We start from the raw sequence: 24,622 nt of genomic DNA, 5'->3' as shown, positions 1-24,622 counted from the left end.
AGGGCTTGTCCTCACCCCATCCACCCAGTGCCAGCATTGGGGCCATCCCATCCCCTCCTAACAGGTCCTACTCCTTACAGTCCCGGCGGTACTGTGGACCTTGCAAATGCAGCAGCACTGTTCTGCTCCAGCTGTGCAGACCCTGTGCCAAGCAGGCTGTCTGCAGGCGCTAGGTGTGCACGTGTGCCTTCCTCACATCTTCTGCTGTCCCTACACAGACCCAACGCTGGCCCCGATGCCTTCTTTGTGCAGCTCACAGCGTCATGGAGGTGCAGGTGCCCATTTCCCACACTGCCTCCGCTGTGTACTTTCTCACCGTCCCTGAGTCCCCCCTCTGAACTGCTCCTTCACGAAACTGCTAAAATCTCTTGGTGAATTCCCACATGTCCTCCCACGACAGGCTGCACAGAGGACGGAGCCAGGCTGAGCGGCGCACAGTGCCGGGACCAGAGGCCATGGGCACAAAGCAGAGCACAGCGGTTCCCCTTGAGCACCGAGTGGCACTCTGTGCCGGGTGAGCGACTGAGCGCTGGCACAGGCTGCCCGGAGGCCGTGTGCTCTCCTCCTTGGAGCTCTCCATAAGAGCCTGGACGGAGCCCTCAACCACTCCACGGCAGCCGCCCGCTCCCCACACGCCACCCCACCCCATCCCGGTCGCACCGACGCCCCCGACTCGGCCTCGCCCCGCGCCCTCCGCCAGCAGCAACCCCCTGGGGCCCCCAGCGGGCCGCAGTGCAACGCGGCGGGACCGCCCCGCCGGCTCCGCCCCGGCCCTCGCCCCCGCCCCCGGCCCGGCGGGCGGGACTGGCAGCGGCGGGAGGTAGCCGTGGCCGCGCCGTGGCTCTGTCGCCGCCGAGCGCGGCCCGCCGAGAGCTCCGGCTTCGCGTCTTCCGCGCTGCGGGAAGAGGGACGGGAAAGAGGGGAGAAAGAAACTTGAGCCGGGCCGACAGCTCACCCGGCACAGCGCGGCCCCGGAGGGCCCCAGCGTGTGGTGGTGGCAGCAGCAGCCGGAGAACGGGACAGGATGGACAAGTACGACGACCTGGGCCTGGAGGCCAGCAAGTTCATCGAGGACCTCAACATGTACGAGGCCTCCAAGGACGGGCTCTTTCGGGTGGACAGAGCGGCCGGCAACAACCCGGAGTTCGAGGAGACCCGGCGGGTCTTTGCCACCAAGATGGCCAAAATCCACCTCCAGCAGCAGCAGCAGCAGCAGGAGATGCTGATGGCCACCACTTCCCTCAATGGTGGGGCTGGTTTGGGTGCACCTCGACCCGGCCTGCCCGCACCTCGCGGTGCCAAGCCACCCTTGGGCTCACCCACCGGCCCGCTGCCCCAGGTGGCAGCTGAGGGCCCTGGCAGCGGGCGGCCGGGCACCTGCAGAGCCTTCCCCGTGCCTGGGGAACCACCGTCCCCCAGCTCCCAGGCTGGGCGGCGGAGCTGGGAAGCGGAGCTTCGTGGAGACCCTCAGGAGAACGGTGGTGATAACAGGAGGAGCAGCCAGGGCCAAGAGCTGAAGCCAGCCGGGCAGAGGTCTTCCTCCTTCTCACAGGTGCGTGGCCCTGCAGGTCCCTCAGATGGAGCACCAGCAGCCGCCCTGCAGCACAGGTCCTCCTTCTCAGCCTCTGCGGCGCAGCCCAGTCCAGGGCTTTTGGCCCTCACCGAGCCCTGTAGGCCACAGGCTGGCGTGGATGGGCCAACCACAGATGGCGGCCAGCTGTGGTACCAGGGCAGCTCACGGCCCTTCCCGCCCAGCTCTGCTCCTGGGGGGCCCGGCATAGACTACCAGCAAGCTGGCATCCACCCCAGTCCCACCAGTCATTTTGTGGCCCATGGCCACAACCACCGGCCCAACGGCGGCCCCGAGCTGGGTACCTCACACTTGGCAGCGGCACGTGGGCCGTTGACTTCAGATGCACCAAAACAGCCTTTCAAGGAGGTCACAAGCAATCTCCATCCTGACAGCGGGCACCAGGAGGGCTGCGGCGTGGCCAAGGTGAAGTTGCCCTGCCAGACCCTCCAGCAGCCAGAGCAGGGGCCGTCTGCAGCTGAGCTGAAGCTGGAAGCGCTCACTCAGCGCCTGGAGCAGGAGATGGATGCGCGGCCCAAGGCTGACTACTTTGGTAAGCACGGCTGCAATAGGATGTGGTGTTGCCTAGGTGTGAGGCGGCTCCTTGCTGTGTGTGCTGACAGGTTCGTGCCTTCACATTGTGTGTCAGCATTGCTGCTGTTGGGTTCTGCCTTTTCAGTTTCTTTCATATAACCGTTACTCATCACAGGTAGTGGAAACTCTTATTTCAATGTCGGCTTCTTCTTAATCCTTAAGTTTCATAGTGCAGATAGTGCAGCAGCCATGGGAGGACAGTGCTGAGCACCAGCTGGAGCAGTGCCTTTGGAAGTGTCCACCATTGCTGGCTGGGAACTTCTTCCCTTCAGGAGGTTCTTCTCTTCACAACGTTCGCCATTTTTCCCATGCTTAGAATATGTTACCTGAGCACGTTTGGATGGAAAGGAGCCTGCCAAGGAGCAGGATGGCATCACACCTCCGTGCCATGTGGGGCAGGAATGTGGCTGGGCACACAGGAGGCCATGGGGGCAACCAGGCCGACAGGAGGATGAGTGCTCAGCAGTAGTTGCCCTGGAGGCTCCTGCGTGTGGCTGTGCTGTCGTGGTCCTTGATGTGTGAGCTGCGAGGGAGCTGCTCCTGGAATGGCGCTGAAGGAGCTGACTGCACACTCAGAGAGAAGCGTTTTGGACAGGAGGGTTTCCTGCAGTCAGCAGATTCCCTTTGCCCCAGGTGTCAGTTCTCATTGGCTCTCAAATGATGAGTGGGCTGTAAGTACTTGGGAGGAACAGTTGACTTGTGGACCGAAAGCTCGGGCAGGCCAACAGGTTTGTGTTGGTACTTTGCGATGGAAAGAGACCGCTTACATGTGAAGAGGAGAATAGGAGCATCCTACCAAACTGGTTTAATACCACAGGATGGCAAAAAGTCATGGCTGAAGTGAGCGTTCCTTTCTCCTGCCGCTCTGTGATTCAGCAGCAGGGTGGGCGCAGCTGAAGGCACGCTGAGCGTTTAGTTGCAGATTGCATAGTAAGTGTGTTTCTTGGCATGGAGCAGTACACTCTCCTGCAGAGGGCTTTGCTGTGATTGTTTATCTCAGGGCATGAGATGGAGTTTAGCTTTGTGGCAGGCAGATAGGTTTCTCTGGCAGAAAAGTGATGTGCCCTGCTGTGTTACTGGGCTCAATGTAGCCTGGAGGCACGCTCTGGTGCTTTGCACACTGAGCCCGGAGCGTGCTGCTCCAAGGAGCTCGTGGGTCCTCACTGCAGTGCTGCTCCAAGGAGCCGTGTGTGAGCGCAGGCTTGGAGAGAAACCTTGTAGGAGACAGCAAGCAAAAATGTGAGGGTTTTGCTGATTGCCAGTAAGTCAGTGGGATCATAGATGCTACAGAATGTGCATGGGAACGAGGTGAGAGAGCGGGCAGGTGGAAGACCAGGCTGGATTTATTCGTACTTTTTAGTCACAAAACAGGTGGTAGCAGCAGGGGGAGACTTTTGTCTCAAAGGACTTTTGTAGTGAGGGAGCAGTAATCCTGGCTCCCGGCCGGGTCGATTGGCTCTGGCAGCAGGCTCTGCATGGCGCCTGGTGCCCAAGAGCAGGGAGAGGGGGCCAGAGGGTGAGGGGTGTTGTATAGGTTTGCATGAGGGAGGTGGAGGCCTCAACTCTGCATGGGAGGACTGTCGGTCCTTCTCTGCCTGGATCAGGTATTTATCATGAGCAATTCTGACTGTAGTAAAGGAGCTGCTTTTTTCTTGGCCATGTGAAAAAGAAGGTTTGTCAAGTTTGTCCTGGAATGTGATAAAGCAGGGACAAGGTGTTGTGTGGGTAGGATGTCCTGTTGAAGAGCAGCAGAGAGCCTGGTCATCTGTCAGCACCCACTGACTGTAGGCAGCGCATTTATCTGTTCAGAGTGTGAATAATAAGTGAAGGGAAAGAAGCAAACAAGGGCAAGGTTGTCGGTTTGTTGTTTTTAATAACGTGAGCAATGTGGGCTGTGTGTGCCTTTGAAGGAATCTGGGTTCTCCAGGCATGCTCTGAAGTACTGATATAATTTACATAGGATGTGGGGAGCCTCAGGGGTCACCTGAGGGCTGGGGGGCAATCCTTCCATAGCTGCCTTGTCCCTCAGGAGCAGACAGTGCCTCAGCCTGGGGCTGCTGCTGGGAGCAAGCCAGGACAGCCTGCACAGTGCACTCCAGGGAACATCCAGCAAGGAGAGGTGCCTGGCTGCCAGAGCTCCTGACACAAATCACTGATACTGGGGTTCCTTCTCCCACCAGCAGGCAGAGATCCCTTTAGAGCTGTAGTGTGCAGCATCGTGCTTTCACCAGTTCTCACTTCATACAGCTAGAGGAAAACCTCCATTTGATAAAGCCCATCCCCAGGGTTACTGAGGAGTTTTCTTAACAACATTTACAAATGATTTTCTGGTTATAAATATTGTTAGGTGTCTCAGTCATTTTGTACTGAAGTTCACATCGTCTTGGCACATCACTGTAAGGTACTTAAAATGTCTCAGAGGGGTTTGGTGGCATTTTGTGCTTTACCGGCACTGTGTGCAGTTGAGGTTCCACGCTGCATGCGAAGATAGGGCAAAAAAATTACATTTATCAACCTTGTGGTTCTTTGGGTACTTCATCGCTATGAGTAACGATGCCAGCGATGGTACTGAGAGATGAGGGGGCCAGGCTGCCCTGTTTTCCAGGCACTCAGTTTCACGCAGGTCTTGAAACCAGCACTATGGGATGTGAGGTTGCTTGGCAGGGAATAGCAGCTTGCTGAGGCATGCAGTGTGTGGGAAGGCCACGGTCCCTCCGTGCTGACTGTGGGGTCTTGTGTAGAGGTGACGAGGTTATGGTGAGCCACAGGGAGGTGGCATTGGGTTTTGTAGATGGCGTGATTTAAAGACAGGAACCAAAAGTGTCACATTGGATGTGATGTAGGGAAGTCTATTTCAGCAAGCAGTCTTTGAAAATTGTGTGCATGAGCCGTGGTGGTGGTTGGGGTGGAACACATTGGTGGGTCTTCAGGCGTGGGGTCTGGAACACTGAAGCTGTGACTTCACGCATCCCCTCCCTGCACAAGGTGGGAGCAAACTAAGGGCAAGTTGACTTGGGGCCCAAAGGCTGCACCTGTGGTTGGCTGTGGTGTGCCCAGGCAGACAGAAAGGTGATCCTGGAGGTGTTGGTATACAGGCTCAGGGTGTTCTTCCAAATGCAAGCAGGTGTCCTGCAGCATAAATCCAACCTCCTGCTGTTCATCTGCCTTTGTGTTGAGTTTTTAGCGAGCGGGATGCAGTGTGTACCTCCCAGCAAATGTGGCATAGCAATGCTCAGAGGAAACTCATTTAAAGTGTTTGAGTCCTGTGGGAGCACAATCCACGTGTTGAGCTTTGGGGCAGGGAGTGACATCCTGGACAGGTGGATGGATAGGTTGGGTGTCTGGTAGCCTGTCCCAACAGCCACACTGCTTGCTGCTGGCAGCGATGGGCTCTGGCTCCCTGGACACAGGGATGCTGTGCCCTGGGGGCTCATCGCCTTCCACGTGACGCGTCCGATGTGACAGGGAACAGAGGCTTCTTTGTTGCTTGGGCTGAGCTGCCCGACCAGCAGAAATTGGACTGAAATCAGCAGTTTGCATCCCGTGCCCTTTCCAGATCCGGCTGCCTTTCTGCCGGTGCACTCGAGTGTGAATTTCTGGGCGCTGCGCATGTGCTCCAGGCTCACCTCCCCAGTGCTGCAGGACAGACCTCTTGTTCTTCCCCTGTAATGCTACATGAGCCTGGGGGCCTGATACTGGGGGACTGTCTGCTCAAACTGATGTAAGCGTGGTGAAGTAACCAAGGCCTTGCATTCTTTGTCTTTATTTTCTGTGTCTCAGGAGGGATAAATAGTGAACAGGCGTTCCACAGCCTCAACGGGACAGGCACAGGATAGATGGAAGGGAGCTCATTGCTCCTCACACACAGAGCACGCGGATAATTTTCTGCAGCTGCTGCTCCCTGGCACAGAGAGGGGAAAAATGGAGGCACATCCAGTGCGTCGTTTCTCTGGAAAGCTTGGTGGATGTCATGGAAAGAAGGTTTTAAGCAGCAAAACCTGCAGTTTTTCTGCTCGCAGCTCTGTGTTGCTGCAGTCAGAAGGGAGCTGTGTGAGCTGGCCTTCGCTTCTGTGCCGGGGCATTGCACAACTGTCGGGCTGGAGCTGATCCTGCATGGCTGGGAGAGAACACAGGCGTGCAAAAAGCCAACTTTTTCTTATCTTGTCTTTTTTTTTTTTTTGTGGTAATGCTTGCATGATTTATCTCATCTTTCATTGCTGATCATATTTGCCTTCTTAAAGTGTTTCTTTCAATAGATACCAGAGATAAATCTGCTTGGTTTGAAGAGAGCATGTTCCACAAGCCTCGTGCCAATCCATGTGGGGGTGGGCCTGCGGCCAGGCCAGCCTTTCCCCTCAGGTCCAATGTGGCCAAAACAGAGCAGCTTCCCATCCTCTGCAACCTCCCTGGAGGCTCTGGTTGGTGTGGGCTCAGGCTCTGGGCGTAGTAGGGCTTGGGGGAGCGTTCTGGCAGTGGGAAGAGATTGCAAACCAAACCTGGGTTGCCAGCATGGCTGCTATTTCCAGCACTGCTCCCCAGTTGTTTTCTCCCCAGCTCTGACGAGACCTTTCCGATTGCTGTGGCGCATGCGATACCGAAGAGCAGCAAAGCTTTGCTAACCACAGCATGACTAAGGATCTCCAGGAGGTTGTCCTGCCCATATGACCTGATGTGTTGGGAGCCCTAGCACGGCTCCTTCCTCTCCACATTGCATTGTAAGAAGAGTCTGGGACTGAGGACACAGTTTGGATGGCCTGAGTGGCAGCTTTTCTCAGGACTCCTGACACCCATGTCACCTACACGGTGTCTGCTCCTCAGCCAAGCAGTGCAGGGCAGGTGTGGCGACGCTCACAACTGAGGCACCCAGCCCCATGTGAACCAGCATGTTCCTTGGTCCTGCTCCTGACCTCTCTTGCCCTCCATCTCTTGCAGGAACCTGCGTGAAGTGCAGCAAAGGGGTGTACGGAGCCAACCAGGCCTGCCAGGCCATGGGCAACCTCTACCACGACGGCTGCTTCACCTGTGGAGCCTGCAGTAAGTAACCCTGCCTGGTGTTGCCACTCGAGCACAGCCCTGCAATGGTTTCCTCTGGTGAATGTTTTTCTGGTGTAAGGGGGAAAACAGAAGGATGCGGTTATTCATTTGTCTGCCAGCTGGAAGCTTCTGCAGCTGTGTGCCTTTGTGGCAGTGCTCGCTGTTTGGTTTTGAATAGATTCTTGCAAGGCATTTAGGAAAGATATTTTGAATTGTGCCTGTCTTCTGCTTTCTGGTGTGCGGGGAGGTTATTTTCATTCCTTTGTCTCTTAACTGTAGCCACATTTTCTTATTTATATGAGTGCTTTGTTTCAAAGTGGCAGTAAGGAAGCCCTAACTGGGACTCAGGGCTTTTGGGTGTCCAGGCAGACCTTACAGCCATAGTGCCAGCACATCAGACAGCTTGCAGGCAGCTGCTGGCAGGATGCTCTCTGCGTGTCAGTACCCACCTTTGTGTGGTGGGCAGCCCAGTTTGCTGTTAGCTGGCCACCCCCTGCTGCCAAAAAACACACATTTGAAAAAAATAAAATAAGAGGAGTTTTGCTATGGAGCTGGGTTGAGAAACCAGGCTTCTTATTTCAAATTGCCTTTGTAAGATGGTGGCTTTGAGTTTTGTTATGTTTCACCCTAGATCTATAGTAGCATATTTTTAGGATCGTAGCTGTCTGTGTGGCAGCGGTAAAAATAATAATCATCCATCTGGTGCTCGTGTATGTATCAGTTTGGTTTTCCAAGATGAGCTTTTGTGGTTTTTTTCTCCTGTGTTGTATTTAGAAGTGTAAACTCATTAGGACTGGAAGGCCTGGTGTTTTATTTGGAGCTGTAAAGCAGGATTAAATATAGAAAGATGTGTGTGCTCTCTAATAGTAGTTGAACCTTGAACTGCAGCTCATTTCCCAGCTGTCCGGCACCAACCGCCCTGCCTCACCTATGCTGTCAGCACAGCGCTTTGCTGTCATCTGGCTGAAGGCAGGAAAACTGAAAAGAAAATGGGTGTTGGCATAGGATGGCATTTTCCCTAAAGGCTCAGCAGCAGCAGCTTGTCCCTTTGTCCTTTCATAGGAGCTGACTTGAAATCTGCAGAAAGAATCCCTGGCTGCAGCTTCGGGGACCTTTCTCCATTGGTGTCCCAGCAGCCTCCAAGCTGCCCTTCCTCACAGATCTCCTGTGACAAATAACCCAGCAGCAGCGTTACGTGTCTAAAATTACAGCTGTGCAACTGGTGCTTTAGAAGTAAACGCTTTGTGTTCTTTTAGAACTGATTTTATTGTCTTGAGCCCTATAGACGTATGTGTGGTTGCAGAGGTATTAGTGGTCACTTCTTTTTCCGTATGTTTGGTTAAGAAGAAGCTTTCTTCCATATCTAGCAAGGTGTGTCAGTGAGAGCTGAAAAAAAACACTGTTTGCTGCTTGTTCTGAAAGGCAACCCTCTCCAGAGCTTTCCAGCGCAGGGTGAAATGTTTTGTGCTTCAGGTTAGGCCAGAAGGATGGAAAGAAACTGAGTTGAGCAGCGCAGAGCTACGTTTCCTGCTTATCCAGGGATAACTGAAGCATCTTTGGTCTGGAACATCTGTGGTCTGATTTTTGGGTGGTCCTGTGTGGAGCCAGCAGTTGGTCTCCACAGTCTTTATGGGTCCCTTCCAGATCAGGATATTCTGTGATTCTGTGATCTCTATGGAGCTGTGTTGGGGCTTTCAAATAGGAAGATGCCAGTGTGTGTATGTGTGTATGTGGGGGGGAAGGTTGGGAGGAGTAATAACAGTGTTTCTTTGAATAGAAAGTATTGCATATCCCTGTGGGAGAGCAAGCCTACCATTTGACCCATGCTCAGGGTCTGCTGCCATTTTCCACGTGCTTTCAGGCAGCGGTGGTTGTCTGCTGCAGAGGATGGACAGAAATATTTTTCTCCTCTGAATGTTGTGGTAAAAAGCGCTTCTTAACTAACGGCCACAACCCAGAGAGCTGCAGATTGCCAGAAATCTGCTGAGTGCCCACTCTCCAGGTTGCACATCGTGCCTTCGGGGATGTGTTTGCTTCTTCCCTTCCCAGTCCAGCCGCTGGCAGGCACACAATAACAAAAAGGCCATACTGTGCAGATCAAGGAAATGACTTCTCCCCTTCCCTCCCTGCTCCCAGGCGATTTGTTGGTAAAAGAGAAAAGGAAATGTACTTCAAATGCTGCACGTTTCTGGGAGCGCTGCTCCCTTCTTTCCGGCCTCTACTCTCGCTGTCGCGCTGTTGTACGCTCGGTGCTTGGATCAGCCTGCTAGCATCTCCTGCGAGTCCTTCCTAGCCACACGATCATTTGAGTTGGAAGGAGCCCTTAGAGGTCACCTAGTCTAGCTCCTCTGCAATGAACCATTTCTCCTTGTCCTGTCACAGTGGACCTTGCTGAAGTGTCTGTCCCTTCTGCCATGTCAGAAGAGAGCGGATTGCATGTTGCTACCAATGAATGCTGTTGCTATGACTCAGCTTGGATGCCAGCCTTTTTCTGCCCGTGGTGACATCTCAAAGCAGTGTTTCCAGTGACAAGGATGCTGCAACTTTACTGAGACTTAGATGAGTGCAAACCAGGGTGCTACCACCCTACCCCTGCCTCAAGAGCCTCCCCCAAGGTGCTGGGGAGCCATGGCCAGGTTTGCATGTGCCTTCCTGCCAGCAGGCCTTACTGCATGGCCTGCCATGTTGGTGGAGGTGTAGCCAGGCTGAATCAGACTGCGGCTGCTGTGCTGATGGCTGGGGTGGCACGCTGACCTGCCCTGTATTTGTGAAACAAGCCCACTGTGAGGAATCCCCCCCTGCACAAATTGAAATGGTTTTCATCATGGGTAAAGTGCCTTCAGTGCTGTGCACCATGAGGCCGCTGTGGTAAATGTGATGAGATTTTTCTAACTGCCAGAAAAATAGACATTTGTCTGGACAGTGTCGCCTGCCCGGCTGCAAAGCGCGTCCTGAGCAGCACATGTGGAAACTCTGCTTTCTATCTGAAAAGTAAGTAGTTAGGCTGTGTGCTGAGGGTCAAGTGGAGTTCATCTTGGACAGCATCCAGTGCAGGCTGCCTTTGAGAAGTGAAGGTTGCTCGTGATTTCCATCCTAAAATCCGTGCTCTGGTGAAGCACTGAACATCTCCCCTCCAATAAATAAAATACACCAAATTACCTATTAAGGTAAAGCATATTGTCCTTCAGATATTTATATCTGCTGTCTTGCTGCTTTCGGTTTAGCAAGGATTTCTAATTTTGTTCATAGTTGGGTTTGTGTCCAGATGGTGCCTTGGTTTCCCAGGCACAGAAAGCTGAGTGGCTCTGAAGGGGTGGGTGCACCAGTGCATCCTGGTGCTGAATTTCCTACACCCTCTATTTCCTGCTGTATGTACGTTCAGAGTTAAGCGGTAGAAGAGAGCAATTGGTAGAGCCGAGCTATACATATGCGACAGGGTTCAGTTGTCAGGAAGAAAACTGACTGTATTATCTGAGCCACAGGCATGTAATGCAGAAAATTTGGCTCAGAGGTCAAAACAACAGATTTAGAATGATTACTTTGGCATCAAAGTCTCATTTATCTTCTTGTTTATTGCAAGGCAGGCACACAAACAGGGCAGCTTTCTGTGGAGGGGGAGAGGGGAAAAAATGTGGTCTCTCTGCTGCTCTGGCACTGCATAATATCTGCCTTACGTGAAGGCTCTGAAAGTAGATTCAGCAAACATCCTCGGAAGTCAGACAGCTGTTTCCTGCAGGTTTGAGGCTTCTGCTTGCATCTTGATTTTCTTTCAGTTTGTTGGACAAACATTTTGATTCATCGGTTGGTTTGTTACGCATTAACCTTTCAGAACACTGAAGAACACAGGTATTTCCAGGCGTTGGTATTTATTTTTTAGCTAGGAAGGGGCCCTTATAAATGACACGTAACTTGTTGTTTTGCTTTAGTACTTCTTTCTAGGACTCGGGCAGGCTCTGATCCGACGGCCCCAGCTCTGCTCCCCACACACTTGGGAGCACGTGGTTCTTGTGCTCATGGCGCTGGGTCCTCAGAGGAAATCTGAAAGCTAAAAAAGTGCAAGGGAAGTGTCAGAGATGACTATGAAGGAAATCAGTAGGCGAGCACGGAAGCCAAAAAGAAAGAACCGATTGCAAGGTGGTCTGAGTGAAGGTTTGACATTCAGCTGCAGCGGGGAGAACCTACAGCAGAACCAGGTTTTGTCCCCTTGTTGCAGAGAAGTGAAGATCTGCAATGTTGCCACATTACAAGGTTTGACCTTTGGTGTGCCTGCATGACTTTTATTTAAGCTCAGATCTCTGCTGGTGTCTGTGTAAGGGTAACAGGTTGCTGTTCCAGCAGCAGAGTTTGCAATAATAGCAGCTGGCTGTCTCTGACTACGTTTCACAATGTAGTGGTGCACAGCGGTATCAAGGGTCATTTACTAAACAAGGTAGTGAGGTATTGCAGCAGTTTAACCGCAAGCATCGCCCTCTGCTTGGGCTAATTAGTCGTGCAGCAGTGATTATTAAGCACAGCTACATGGAGCTTCAAAGCGGGGAGTGTTAGGTGCTGCCAGGAATCCTCCCTCAGCATCCCTGTAATAAAATCCTCATGTGATAGGCCATGCAGGAAATGATGCATTTTTTAGCTGGAGTAATCTCAGAAGAGGTTCTGACGTGCCAAGCTCTACAGGCTGTTGGGAGACAGAGCATCATCAGCGCTTGTTTCCGCTCCAATCTGAATGCTGTTTTGTTCTTACTGGCTTTCTGTCTTTGAGCTCTCAGCTCACTGGTGCAAACCCCTGCGGCACAGCAGCCACACTTGCTGTGCAGGAGAAAATCCAGGGCAGCTGCCATGGCAGGGCAGTGCTACGTGTTCCTCCTCTGGCCAGATCCCAGGGCAGTGCTGCTGTGAGGGCTCAGCACGGCCCTGAGGTCCCCAGCAGATATCTTAAAAACACTGCTTTTTGTTAACAGGCATAACACTGGTTGTACTGTGCCATTAGGATTTAGGTATGGTGCAACAGAGTGATAGGTGGTCTTCTTCAGGCTCCTCTTGCCCATGGAAGTTTGGACCTGATGATCCTTGGAGGTCCCTTCCCACCTGAGCTGCTATGATTCTAGGATTATAGGAGGTTCCTCATAGTGTTTTAAGCAGTATCTATAGTTAACTTGCTAGGTGCTGTCTCAGGGTACACTGTGACCATCTGTACTTCGAAACGTTTTTTCTTGGCTAGCTTTGATGCAAGGCTACTTCTAGGGTCAGAGAGTGAAGCAGTGTGTTTAATTCTCCCACTCTGGAGAGGCTGCTGCTGTGACTGCTTGTGGTGCTGGGAACAAGAGTAGTATGTAGGGGAGGTTTCCCATCTCAAAACCTCGTCCGGTCACAGCTTCAGCTTGTCCCTGAGTACTTCCTACCTGGCTACATAGTCACTGAATCATTAAGGCTGGAAAAGACCACTAAGATCATTTTGTCCAACCATCAGCACACCCCCACCGTGCCTACTGACCACGTCCACATGGGCCTGGAACACCTCCAGGGACAGTGACTGCACCACCACCCTGGGCAGCCTGTGCCACTGCAGCACCGCTCTGTCAGAAATTCTTCCTAATATCCAACCTGAACCGCAGCTTGCAATGGAGGCCATTCGCTATCTCTGTTACCTGGGAGAAGAGGCTGACTTCCACCTCACCACAGCCTCCTTTCAAGCAGCTGTAACAGAGCAATCAGGTCTCCCCTGAGCCTCCTCTTCTCCAGATAGAGCAACCCCAGCTCCCTCGGCCGTTCCCCATAAGACTTGTGCTCCAGACCCTTCACAGCTTTCTGTGCAACCCTTCTCTGGACCTCTCTAGGGCCTTGATGTCCTTCTTGTAGTGAGAGGTCCAAAACTGAACACAGCACTTGATGTGCGGCCCCACCAGTGCCAAGTACAGAGGGCTGATCACCTCTGCATCTCGCAGAGGGCATTGGTGGGGAAGTACAGGCTGCCATCCTCTTTCCTGTGTGTGCTTGAGCATTTTGAGGGCTGTCCTTTGTTGCAGGGCTGGGAGGAGAGCACTGCCTGCTGTCCAGTGCGTATGCATTGGGAGGGGGGCAGAGCAGCAGTCTCTGAAGCAGAGATTGACTGAGCATGGGGTCAAAAACCAGTGCTGGAGGTCTCAGAGAATAATGCTGGGGTTCCCTTTAAATAGAAGCATTCAAATATCTTCTCACAGTGGTCTGCCATCAGCGAAGAAGAGGTGCTGCTCTTGTTATATGGCCTGTGTGGTTTTGCAATGTTTCCCCTTGAAGAGCCATTTCTGCCTTTGCCTGTGGTTGCTTTGCTGTTATGGGCAGCTGACCTTTTGCTGTATGCTCCAAAGCACGCTTTTGGCTTTTAGGCCTTGGGTTTGTTTTTTTTTTCCTCTGAGTTTTGTCTTTACTGCTTGAAATGTTGGTGAGAGTACAGAAGGTGTTTGCAGTTTTACAGTCCAGCTGATGCAATTGAGAGTAAGAGAGACTGCTAATGGAGCTGTTCTTTTGGCACAAGTTTTTTCTGCCCTTCTGCCCACGGGTTCACAAAGACTTTGATCTGAACTGGGTTACCTGCCTGTTGGTCAAAGCTGAACTATGTGCTGGCCTCTAAGTGAGTCTTTCATGCAGCCCCAGTCTCAGAGCAGACACTGTGTCACGTTCACTGCCACATCCAGCTATGGTGGTGGCCAGCAGAATTGGGACAGATACCAGGAGTGAAGGAGAGCTCTGATGCTCTGCCTAATGTGCTGCACACAGCAGGAGCCGTATGGTGCGGTGTCCAAGTCAGCATCCACAGAAAGCACCACAAAAACAAGTGCTGGCTGGGCCATGGTGGGGTCTTCTGTGCTCCTAATCGCGGTGTCATAGAATGGCTAGGATGGGAAGGGACCTCAAAAACCATCCAACCCCTCTGCTGCAGGCAGGGTTGCCAACCACTAGATTGGTCAGGGCTCCATGTCCCTTTATGTCCCTTTGGGTGGTGTCCCTTTAGATGGCATCCCTTCCTTCTACTGTATCAACTGCACCACTCAGCTTAGTGTCATCTGCAAACTTGCAGGGGGTGCGCTTGATCCCATTGTCCGTGTCACTGATAAAGACGCTAAAGAGTTCTGGTCTCAAGGCCCCTGGGGGGACTTTGTCACCTACAAGATCTAGAAACTGAAATCCCATTCACCTGCCATTGGTGATGTCCAAACCTTACAGCTGCGGCTCTCCAAGGACTGGTTTTGTAACAATAGGGGCTTAGGGCTGGCAGCATGGAAAGGATGCAGGAGCAGTTGCCAGCCTGCAGTGAGACTTACCCACCTGCTGTGCAAATGCCAGAGGACTTCCTCCATACTCAGATAAGAGAAGTAAGGTCCTTGCTGCCTCTCTAGCCACGCAGAGGACTGGGGTCCAAACACAATCCTGCATCATTACACGCATTGAGAGCGATCTCGTTTTCAAACATGGGTTTGTGACCCCCACTGTCCTAATAAATAACAGAAAAGCAACTTCAAAAGAAAGACTCTGATCCAGCTCCCCAGCAAACAAATGAAGGATTTCCTAACATCCTCCATTAGCCACTGCAAGTCCCTGGTAAGGCTCTCTCTGTGCATCTTCAGAAGCTGCCAGCTGAGAAAATGATGGACAAAATCACTGGCATCCTGGCAGTGCAGCCCTGTGGTACCCTGTGGTCAGCTGCTAAGTCGAGTCTGTTTGTTTTAGCATGAAAGAACTGGTGACTAAGCTTGCAGTGTTCTGAAATTGGTGCTGGAGTGACCTTGAGGCCATGCTGGAGGCTCTGCAGCTAGGTAGGTCAGGCCAGGGGGGAGCAGAACATAAATGCATGCAGCTCAGACTTCCTGTTGGGGAAGGGAGTGGGTGAGAGGGTTGAAACGCTGAAGAATTATAAGTGTCTGATTTCTTTCAGTGAGAGATTAGCTAAGTTCAGGAGGAAGTGAAAATGAAACGCAGGCAGGAGCTGGCAGTGTAGGACATGTATTAGAGCAATTGCTTCTGATAAAGACAAAGCATGCTGTAGTGTTCCTAGGTGTATCAAAGGGCTGTGGTTTGTGTTGATCAGAGGACTGCACGGCGCTGGCTGCAGTGGCTTCCCCAAAGGCCTGTCGCCGTCAGTCTGGACCTTTGAATGTCACCACGTTAAAAATACACCGGGTGCAGAAAGCCTCATAAATGCTTCTTTTATCACCGTAGAGGAATGGCGCAGCAGCAGTGATCCAGGCTTCAGCTACTCTGCTGGATGACTACTGCTCATACACCAGCGCTGGGGCTGCTGCCCAAATACCCTTATCCTGCAGCTCCATGTGTGTGTTCCCTCACCACTGCACACTTGTCTTTAAGGAGAGATGTTGCATACAGGTGGGAAGGCAGTTGGGAAGATCACCGGAGCCCACACTATCACATCATTTAAGATTGGAGTTAAACGTTTCTGAGCTCGCTGCCAAAAGTTGGAGCTGCTCTGGAACCTCCAGTGTAACATCATGAAGTGTTTCCTGGCCAGAGAGTGCCCTCTGGTGTAGACAGCAGATGGCAAAGGCTTTAATTTAGGGAAGGAACTCTGCTTGGCTTCTTCCTTTTCTTAATGTTCTGGAGGTGGAGGTTCTGCTCCAGCTGTAGGGCTTCTGTGTTCTGATATCCTTATTGCGGGTCACTTCTCAGTTATCGCTTCTCAGCACCCAGTTTCCATGCACGTTTTCTCCTTGCTCTCTATTGACCTTTCCCTTCTGCCTGTGTTTTTTTTTCCCCTTAGGTCGGAAGCTGAGAGGAAAAGCCTTTTATTTCGTCAATGGAAAGGTGTTCTGTGAGGAAGATTTCCTGGTAAGCACGCAGCTGACCCTTGTGCCCCCACCATGTCTCAGCCTCCATGGGAGACGCGCAGCCTTTCTCCTTGGTGGCTCTGCCTGTGTTTTGCACAGCTCCTGCATAGCCTGGCCCTTCTCCCCTGCTCACCGACAGACCAGGTTGAGCAAGTTGGCCAGCTCTGAGATGCGGTGGCTGCCCACATGTGGCACTGCAAGTAGCTGAGTGGGAGGCCATGGTGTCACAGTGCAGAACCCATAGCAAAGCTGGAGCTTCTTGGGATGGCATCTTCAGAGTATGTCTCTGTTACCATTCCTTGGAGATGGGAGCAAGATGAATGGCTACAGAAGAATGAGTGAAGGAATTTCCCTTCCCAATGAACTACTTTTGTTTGGGCATCCTAATGGATATCTTTCCATTACCCTCAATGGCTTTGTGTGAATGTACCTAAGTGTGAACCAATTCTGTGGTCCATGGCTGGCAGAGATAAGCATCACTGCAACAATGCTCCAGAAAATATGAAGAGCCATAGCCCTGCTTCTGACCCCCAAGACCTCATGGATTAAACCATCATTGAGACTGTAAAAAGTCATATTTGTCTACTTACTGGAGAAGTGCACTGATTTCTATCAGAGAGAAGTAAATCAATCATTTCTCTCACCAGTATATTCTGCACAGTCAGAAAATGGGAATGTTGGTTAAATGCATCTAAAGTATTCAGTTTATCCAGTTTGCCATTCAGACAGGACTGAAACCTTAGGCAGACAGTGTGTAGTGCATGAGGTGTTTGTTGGGGCCATGACAGTTGGTTCCTTACCATTAGCCTTAGTAGGACCTAGAAAGGTGTAACCCAGAGTAGGATCTAGCAAGTGTTGTGATATGAGCATATGATATGCACAGATAAGCTCTTGGTTTGTAGATTCCCATGGTCAAACAGAGCATTAAGTCTTATGAGTAAGTGACTTATTTGAATCAGCGTTTATAGTATTTGCTTAGATGCTAAAATAAACTTAGGACTTGAAAGTTACGGGACCATGTACTCCTTCTGAACACTGCAAGTCTGGTGTCTTAAAAGAATGTTCCATCCATAGCTTCATATACGAAAAAAAACACAACAATAGTGGAAAGTTTAGTTTGTGTAAGGAGTACAGGAGAACGCCAAGCAAATAATGCCCTACAATATGCTATTGCTTATGCTCTGCTAGCCTTGTGAAATGTTAAGCCACTTCTTTTTTGTCCTTGCAGTACTCTGGTTTCCAGCAGTCAGCTGACAGGTGTTTCATTTGTGGTCATTTGATAATGGACATGGTAAGTGATTATTGCCTTAGGTAAAAAAAATCCCACGGCTTTTTAGAAGAACGTACCAGCAGCAAAACATTTTGATAACTGGCGCTGTCTGTTGTCATTTGCTGCTCTGCCTAGTGTGAGCTGGGTTGCAGAAAGCAAATCCGCTAAGCCTTTTGTTGGCTTTTGCAGGAAAGCAAAGCTGGCATCCTGCTGCATGTGATGCAAGGACTTTGCTCTCCCTGTTTTCAGTGCAAATGGTGCCAGCTGGGGTTTTTTTATCCCCTTCTGGGCTTCTCTGGGCAGAGTTTTCATAACCCTGTGCAGAAAGGAGAGGCTCTGCAGTGCTCCCTTGCTGTGGGGCATCAGCCGTGCTCTGCTGAACCTGTCTGTCAGTAGTCAATTCTATGTACCATGTATAGTGAGTTCCCATGTACCTTTCACCCGTATTGACTGTTCACGTGCTTCTTTCTTGTCTCTTGGTCTGTTGCAGATCCTGCAGGCTCTGGGGAAATCATATCATCCGGGCTGTTTCCGATGCGTGGTCTGCAACGAGTGTCTGGATGGTGTGCCATTCACTGTGGACACTGAAAACAAAATCTACTGTGTCAGAGATTACCACAAGTAAGGACAAAGCAACATCAGAGGAGACTTGATCAACAAGCCTCTAATGTAGCTTTTCAGCTAATTAGGAAGTATAGATCAGTGAAACAGACACAGAATTAGAAGCCAGGAGTTTGAGGATGGGGCTAGACCCTATGAGTTACCAATGCCTCTCCTCTTGCCCTGCCATTGACTTTCCATGTAACTTTGAGGAGGTCACTTAACCCCCAGGCTTAAGCTGCACCTTCTGCAAAGCAGAGAGTGTTTTGTGGTCTTTGAGGTCGGTGAGAAATAGTGCTCGTGAAGTATTTGGTGATGTAAGACATTAGTTTGCTCTGAAGGAAGACTGTGAAAAGTCAATGCAATCTGCTCTGGAGTAGCTGCAGGGCTGAGTTTCAAGGAATGTTTTTAGAAATCACCACTGAGTGTCCAAAGCAAACTTTATCCAGCTTTAAATTACACGACTAATGAATCCACTTGAAAAATCACTTGTTGTTTAGACAGTAAAATAAAAGCTCTGCTCTTAGATAGTGGTTATGGGATTAGAGCAGCATACATTTTGAGTGCCTGCTTGGCTAACATGCTCCTGTTTTCTGGGCAGGCAGATAATAAGTATTACTCAAGCAGTCCCTGGAATTGTTTTATATTGTGCCTTGTGTGTCACTGTTGTTCTGAAACGATACTTATTTCCCTGCAACTTCATTTACTTACTGAACAAGGCCTTGAGGAGTCTAGCAGTCCCTTAGTGTTTTCTCTGAAATTTCCTGCTGTGGTGCAAGGCAACTCATTGTTTTTATACCCTTTTCTGAAGCCAATTCTACTCACTTTGTCCTCATTCTCTCTTCCAAATTTCTTAATAACAGCCAGGAATTTTACAATGTAAATCAATCCTAATTGAACTTGTGGTCTTAAGATGTTAAGCTTTCCTGTGGATATATTATTTACAGCTGTAGTGTTTTATCACCAACGACAGACAGGCCGCTCTTTTTATGTTGATGTATAACTCGCCTTCAATTTCTTGTTCCTCTTGCAGAGTTTTAGCTCCAAAGTGTGCAGCATGTGGGCTTCCCATTCTGCCCTCTGAGGTGAGAACCTTTTATTACTTATCCCTTCTGGGGAGAAAGCATTATGTCTCAGGTCTTGCTCTCTTCCACCCTTGACCCCATGTCAAGATGAGTGTCATTCTGGATGCAGAGAGACAATTACTTCCACTTTTACATGACGCTCATACACTGCCCTTGAGGTGTGACCCTTCCTTTGCTTGATAACACAGCCTATTCCCCTTGAGCCAGGCTACTTTATTACCTTCTGCACTAGTATACTGTTGTTAGCACTGTGCGGGGCTACCTTTCCTTCACGTCAGAAAATGGTGGTGGTGCTCGTGTTCGCCCTCTGGGACTGACTCGTTGTCATATTTGGAGGAGATGGGTCTTTGCCAAAGCCAATTTAAAGTGCTGAGAAATGTGATATATTGAAGCTGTCCGATCATCAATGCATGTTTTAGGATAGATGCGACCCGTAGGCAGAGAGCATTCTACATGTCTGATGTTAATGCTTTAGAGGATATCGGCAGTCAACCAGTGATGAAGCTTCAGTGTAAAAATAACTGTAGGTGGCAGGATTTATTTGTGATTTCCAACCAATGGCCAAAATGCACTTGTTCAACGCTGCTATTGTTACAAGAAGCGATCTGCAGAGTGCGTGTGTCTAATCCTCCGTAATCCTCTGTAATTTCTTCTCATTTGCTTGAATGCTTACAGGGGTCTGATGAGACCATTCGGGTTGTGTCTATGGACAAGGATTACCATGTGGAATGTTATCACTGTGAGGTAGGTCAGCAGCTTTCTGGGGGAGTAGTGCGTACTTAAAAGTGATAATAGCTTTTATGTTTAGAATCTCCTTCCTTCCAGAGGCAGTATATGAGCAATTCAGACCTTGCATTCTGAAATCCTTTAATATTAGTGGCTGACAAAAGTCTAGTTGTCAGTTCGCTTGCCATCCAGTTTATTTGCTAATGAAGGAAATGTAGTGAATCAGTAAGGTTCTCTTGCTGCTCTGAGCTCCAGATCACATTAGTGTATCTGGTTTCCAGGCCGGACTGTTCAGAAATGCTAAGGTGATGAGTGATCCTGTCTGATGTAAGTTATCTTCACTTAGAAATGAAGTGAACGTGCGGTCAGTGGTAAGGAGAGGAAATACGGCTGCCACATAAATCTCAAGAGATGTGAGCTCTTAAATATTCATGGCGGGCTTCCCAGAGAGCCTTCGTTGTTATGTAATGTCAGTTAAAATATGTACGTGTCTTCTGTCATTGTGCTCATAGTGCAGTGGAAAGAAACCCTGACTGCAGGTGAGTTTCACATCAGTACAACTGCAATTAATTTAATGCAAAGTGGCAAATCCTACCTGAGAGCGCAAGGAAACTTGAGTACGTTTAAAACACGAAGGGATGCAACTCACCATGAGATAAAGCTTAGTTAGTCCAACTAGTTAAGACCTGTGTATGCAAGGCTGCCCTTCAAAATGCCTATGTCATTCTTAACAAATATTGAACTTATTAGGAGGGAGCTGCTTATGAGGAGCTACTGTCCTTGTTGTGACATCCTCCTGCAAGCCAGACCCCAGTTGACACTGGGAGATAAACACGCAGTCTAATTAAATTTGCATGACCTCTTTCTGCAGGACTGTGGGATGGAACTGAACGACGAAGATGGGCATCGCTGTTACCCTCTGGATGACCATTTGCTTTGTCACTCCTGTCATCTGAAACACATAGAGAATGGCACAACCCCAGCAGCTGTGTACCAGCATCACTACTAGGCAGCGTGGCTGACAGCCGGGAGCCCTGACAGACCGTTTGTTTTGTGACCGCCCTCTCCCCGCCCTGCATTGATTTCCTGCGCGTGTTTTTCTCCGATCAGCAGTTTTCCTGCAAAAGGATATGAGAGATTTTTGCTGGTTTCACACAGTCTGCATGTGAGTTCCAGCTGTACCGAACTCTGTCTACTTGGCCAGGAACGTGGCATGTTTATCTAACCTGAATGGTTTATTCTTATGTGCCTTTTTCTGCTACTTGGAGATTCCTTTGGGCTCGTATTGGAAACCTCTTCAGTGAAAGCACAACTTGCTGTCATGCCAACGAGCTCAGATGATGCCGTGCACAATTAAAAGGCCAGAGGCTGGCTTGCCTGCTGGGAATGTTCCATCAACCTACTAAGTGATTCCTGACAAGCACATTTCACCACATTCTCCAGACGACGTCAAATTATTAATAGGAGGTTTAAGACGCTCTCTTAGTAATACTTTAGAAAAGGAAAATAAAGGAGTCTTTGCAAAATAGTGTGCTAAGACCTCCCACTGTATTCCCTGAACTCTGGTGTGGCTGTAGAAGCACCAACTCTCCAAGCACAACCCAAGTGTGCTGGTTAGCAGCTGGAGACGGTATCCCATTTTGAACAGAACGAGAAACTGGAACGATCTGGGCTAAGCTACTGTGGTGACTGGATGTGAGCTGCTGCTATAATGTCACAGCAATACACAGGGGGCCCATCTGCTTTGACGCAGTGTGCATAGAGGATGATGTTTGGAACGGTTGGGATGCTATTAGTATGGACGCGAGGGAAATCCATCCCTGCTCTTGCTCGCAGAGCTCACTTTGGAAAAGAAGTTCTCCACGTACAGATATCTGACTGGTGTTTTCATGGTTTGTCCCCACAGCTCAGCCCCAGCCTGGCCACTCCTTAGTGTTTACTCGGCACAAAACCATTTTATAGTGGTGCTTATTTAGAGCTCTGGGAACAAGCTCAAGATCATTCTAAAGGCTTTGTTGTAGTGGGATTTAGAGTCCAGCTCCACAACCTCTACTCACATTAGTTCAGCCACTGGTATAAACAGATTTGCTCACAGGAATAATATCAGCTTATCTGAGCGAGGGACTGGAGAGTTTGGCTCTTTTTTTCTCTTCTGTTGAGAAAGCAAAGGCTGAGCAGTGGCACTGAGACTCTAGAAATGAGTTCTTGCTGAGAACCTGCTGTGGTTCAACCCTACATCTTTTCCCGTAGCACAAATGTAGCTAGATGGATGCTTGAACTTCACACCGTGTCACCGGAGCACCTTGAGTACTCAGCTGGAGCAGTACCTCTGGTGTCCAAAGTAGTCCTCCAGGGAAGCAGGGTAGGCTTGCCTTTTTCACTGTCAGGGGTAAAACCTCTCTTTTCAGCTTGGCACGACCACTGCAGACAGAGGGCTCTGTCCTGTGAAGCCCTGGCTGCAGGTTGCCTCACCCTCTCTCCACTCTGGCTCGTGGACCTGGATGCCATCACGGGGCTTTTCTCCCCACGAAGCAGCAGCTTGCCTTTTCCTCCCTGGCACCTCAGCAGCTCTTTTTGCTGTTGTCTCTGCCAGTGCTGATGAATGCCATGCTTCTCCTTTCGGAGTGGTGCAGAGTACTGTGCTGAGGATTAAACAGAAGTACGAGCATCTGTTTTAATATGGAGATTGATATCCTGCTGGCACCCTCCTACAAATCTGCTTCAGCTTATCTCCTCTGAAATGCATCTGTCCAGCTTTGGCCTGGAGCTGTCACAAGGCTGGGGAGCTGGAAGGTCTTGGTGTGGATTTGTCCCACCCAGCTGGGAGCATCTCTGCTCTTAGGGATCTTCTTGGGATGCCAGCTGTGGGCAGCTGGGCTCTGTGGCTCTATTGCTCCAGGGGACTTACAGCCCCTCAATGAGTGACCGAAAGCCTGTGGTGGGTTTGCCCCACTGCAGTATGCAGAAGAAGCCTTGCCTGTGACGGTAGAAGAGGTAGAATTAATCCCAGATACATGAGCTCCCTACAGCCTTCGACTGGGGCTCCAAATGCATGGATGCTGCTGTCTCTGAGGCCGGCTGCTGATAGCTGATGCTTTGGCTGGCTCTTTGGTTGTGGAGCATGTTCTTAATGCATATTTTCTGGCCTTCATTTGAAAACAACAGCAGGACTGATTTTTTTCTTTCTCGACAGTGGTTTAAAATCCTGTTTCACTGTTCCAGCCTTTCCCGCGCCCCTAAAATAAGCAGGAAGAAAAGAGAGAAGTAGAACATTTTCCTGTGCATGAAGCCCCAGCCAGCGGTTGGCAGCGAGCTGTCTCACAAGAGCCTCCTGCAAAGCAGTGGAAAGTTTGGCCTCCGCTTTCACACAGTGTCTGGTTACTTCTGACAGCCTCCCTCTGCTCCCCAGCACCGGGGAAATGCAGGCTGTCCTACTTTCAGGTTGGAGGTGCTGTGTAAATTATTAAGTGTGAATGCTCTCCTCTCCTGTGCTTACTGAGCTCCTGGCCTTGAAGCATTGCAGGTCTTTTTTTCCTTGTGAAACCTTCTGTATTTCCCTGGAAATTTTGCCACTTTATTATTTCAGAAACATCCAAACCAGGTCCTTACTTAAAGGCAATGCCAAATGCCCTCCCAAGCAGTAACCCATCCTCACCATGCCCACTAACCACATCCCCCAGTGCCATGTACATACTGTGCTGGAGCAGGGTCTGAACGCTTTTGTTCCAGGCAAGGCATAGCTGGGGGTTCTTTGAAAGTACCGCCAGAACTGACTTTTTGCATCAACAAACAAGCAAAGCGACGTGCTAAAGCGGAGGGATGCAAGGAGGAGGAAGGACGTGAAGGACCTGGCTAGGAAGCCAACTCAGAGCCCGACCGGCGGTACTCTGTGGTACTCATTATGTTACGGCTAATTGAAAGCATGGCACTGGGAGGGAGCTGGTGTCACTAACTGCAGCCACCTGCAGCACGGCTCCCTGTTGGGTGCCGTTGGGTATTTATACTAAGCGGAGGCCAGCAGCAGCGGCCTGGCCCTTGTGATTTCAGTGATTAAAGACAATACGGCAAAGCAGTGCTCAGAGTGGTCTTTCCTAACGTCTGATTGCTCCGGCCTTCACCCAGACCTTGTGGGAGCCGTGAGCTGGGTGTCCGTCCTGCCTGCACCCAGGGCTCCCTGCCGTGTGGAGGCCCTCAGTGTGTCCCAGCCCCCCCGAGGCACCGTGCAGCAGCAGTGGGACGCAGTGCTGCGGTCCGCGGGCTGTGTTTGCCTTCGGGCGGATGAAGAAGAGCCCACAGGTAGAGCCCGTGCTGGAGTTGCCTCTGCCGCCCCACAGTCCCGGGCCCACGGGGAAGCTGCTTCCATCCAGCGGGTGAGGGGATGGAGCTGAGGCCGCGCGGTGAGCTTTGGCCCTGGGGAAACCCGCAGCAGCTGTGAGCGGCCCTTCGGCTCGGATTGAGGCCGCAGGGGTGGCGGGCAGCGCTCCTAGCTCGGATTCGGGGAAAAAATACGGGAGAGCAGAAAACGGGGGGAAAAAAAGAGCAGCCGAGCCAGCCAGGAGTCGAACCTAGAATCTTCTGATCCGTAGTCAGACGCGTTATCCATTGCGCCACTGGCCCTGCTCGAGCAGCACGATTGGCCGGCCGCACTTCAGCACGGCCCCCGCCCGCGCGGCGCTCCCATAGGGCGGGGCGGCCGGAAGGCAGCCGGTCTAAGGGCCCCGCCCACCGCCCCGCCCCGCGGAGCCTCCCTGGGCCGTGTCCGACCGCCCCACTCCGCGCCGGCCAATCCCCGCGCGTTTCCTTGGCACGCCTCCCTGTGCCCGCCGTGACGTCACCGTCCCGCGGCTCCCCGCCGGCTCGGGCGGCTCCGCGGGGGCGGGGTTAGCGCGGGCGCTCGGCCAATGGCGGGGCCGCTCCGTCAGCCCGCGCC

General features: G+C 51.1%; 1 protein-coding gene and 1 non-coding gene across 2 annotated transcripts; one reads left to right on the top strand and one right to left on the bottom strand.

Annotated features, from left to right (window-relative positions):
- Positions 1 to 828: 828 nt before the first annotated feature.
- Positions 829 to 23,762, top strand: LIMD1 (LIM domain containing 1). The gene is made up of 8 exons (XM_072330104.1): positions 829 to 2,123; positions 7,097 to 7,198; positions 15,945 to 16,012; positions 17,240 to 17,302; positions 17,772 to 17,902; positions 18,915 to 18,966; positions 19,642 to 19,710; positions 20,564 to 23,762. The coding sequence occupies exons 1-8, from the start codon at positions 1,025 to 1,027 to the stop codon at positions 20,699 to 20,701; spliced, it is 1,722 nt and encodes a 573-aa protein (XP_072186205.1). The 5' UTR covers positions 829 to 1,024; the 3' UTR covers positions 20,702 to 23,762.
- A 474-nt stretch (positions 23,763 to 24,236) lies between these two features.
- TRNAR-ACG (transfer RNA arginine (anticodon ACG)) lies at positions 24,237 to 24,309 on the bottom strand. Its single transcript has one exon. It is a non-coding gene; the product is annotated as a tRNA-Arg (tRNA).
- Positions 24,310 to 24,622: the final 313 nt, after the last annotated feature.

The sequence above is a fragment of the Excalfactoria chinensis genome, chromosome 2, assembly GCF_039878825.1.
Source record: "Excalfactoria chinensis isolate bCotChi1 chromosome 2, bCotChi1.hap2, whole genome shotgun sequence".
Taxonomy (NCBI): Eukaryota; Metazoa; Chordata; class Aves; order Galliformes; family Phasianidae; genus Excalfactoria; species Excalfactoria chinensis.
This window is presented reverse-complemented; position numbering and strand designations above follow the sequence as displayed.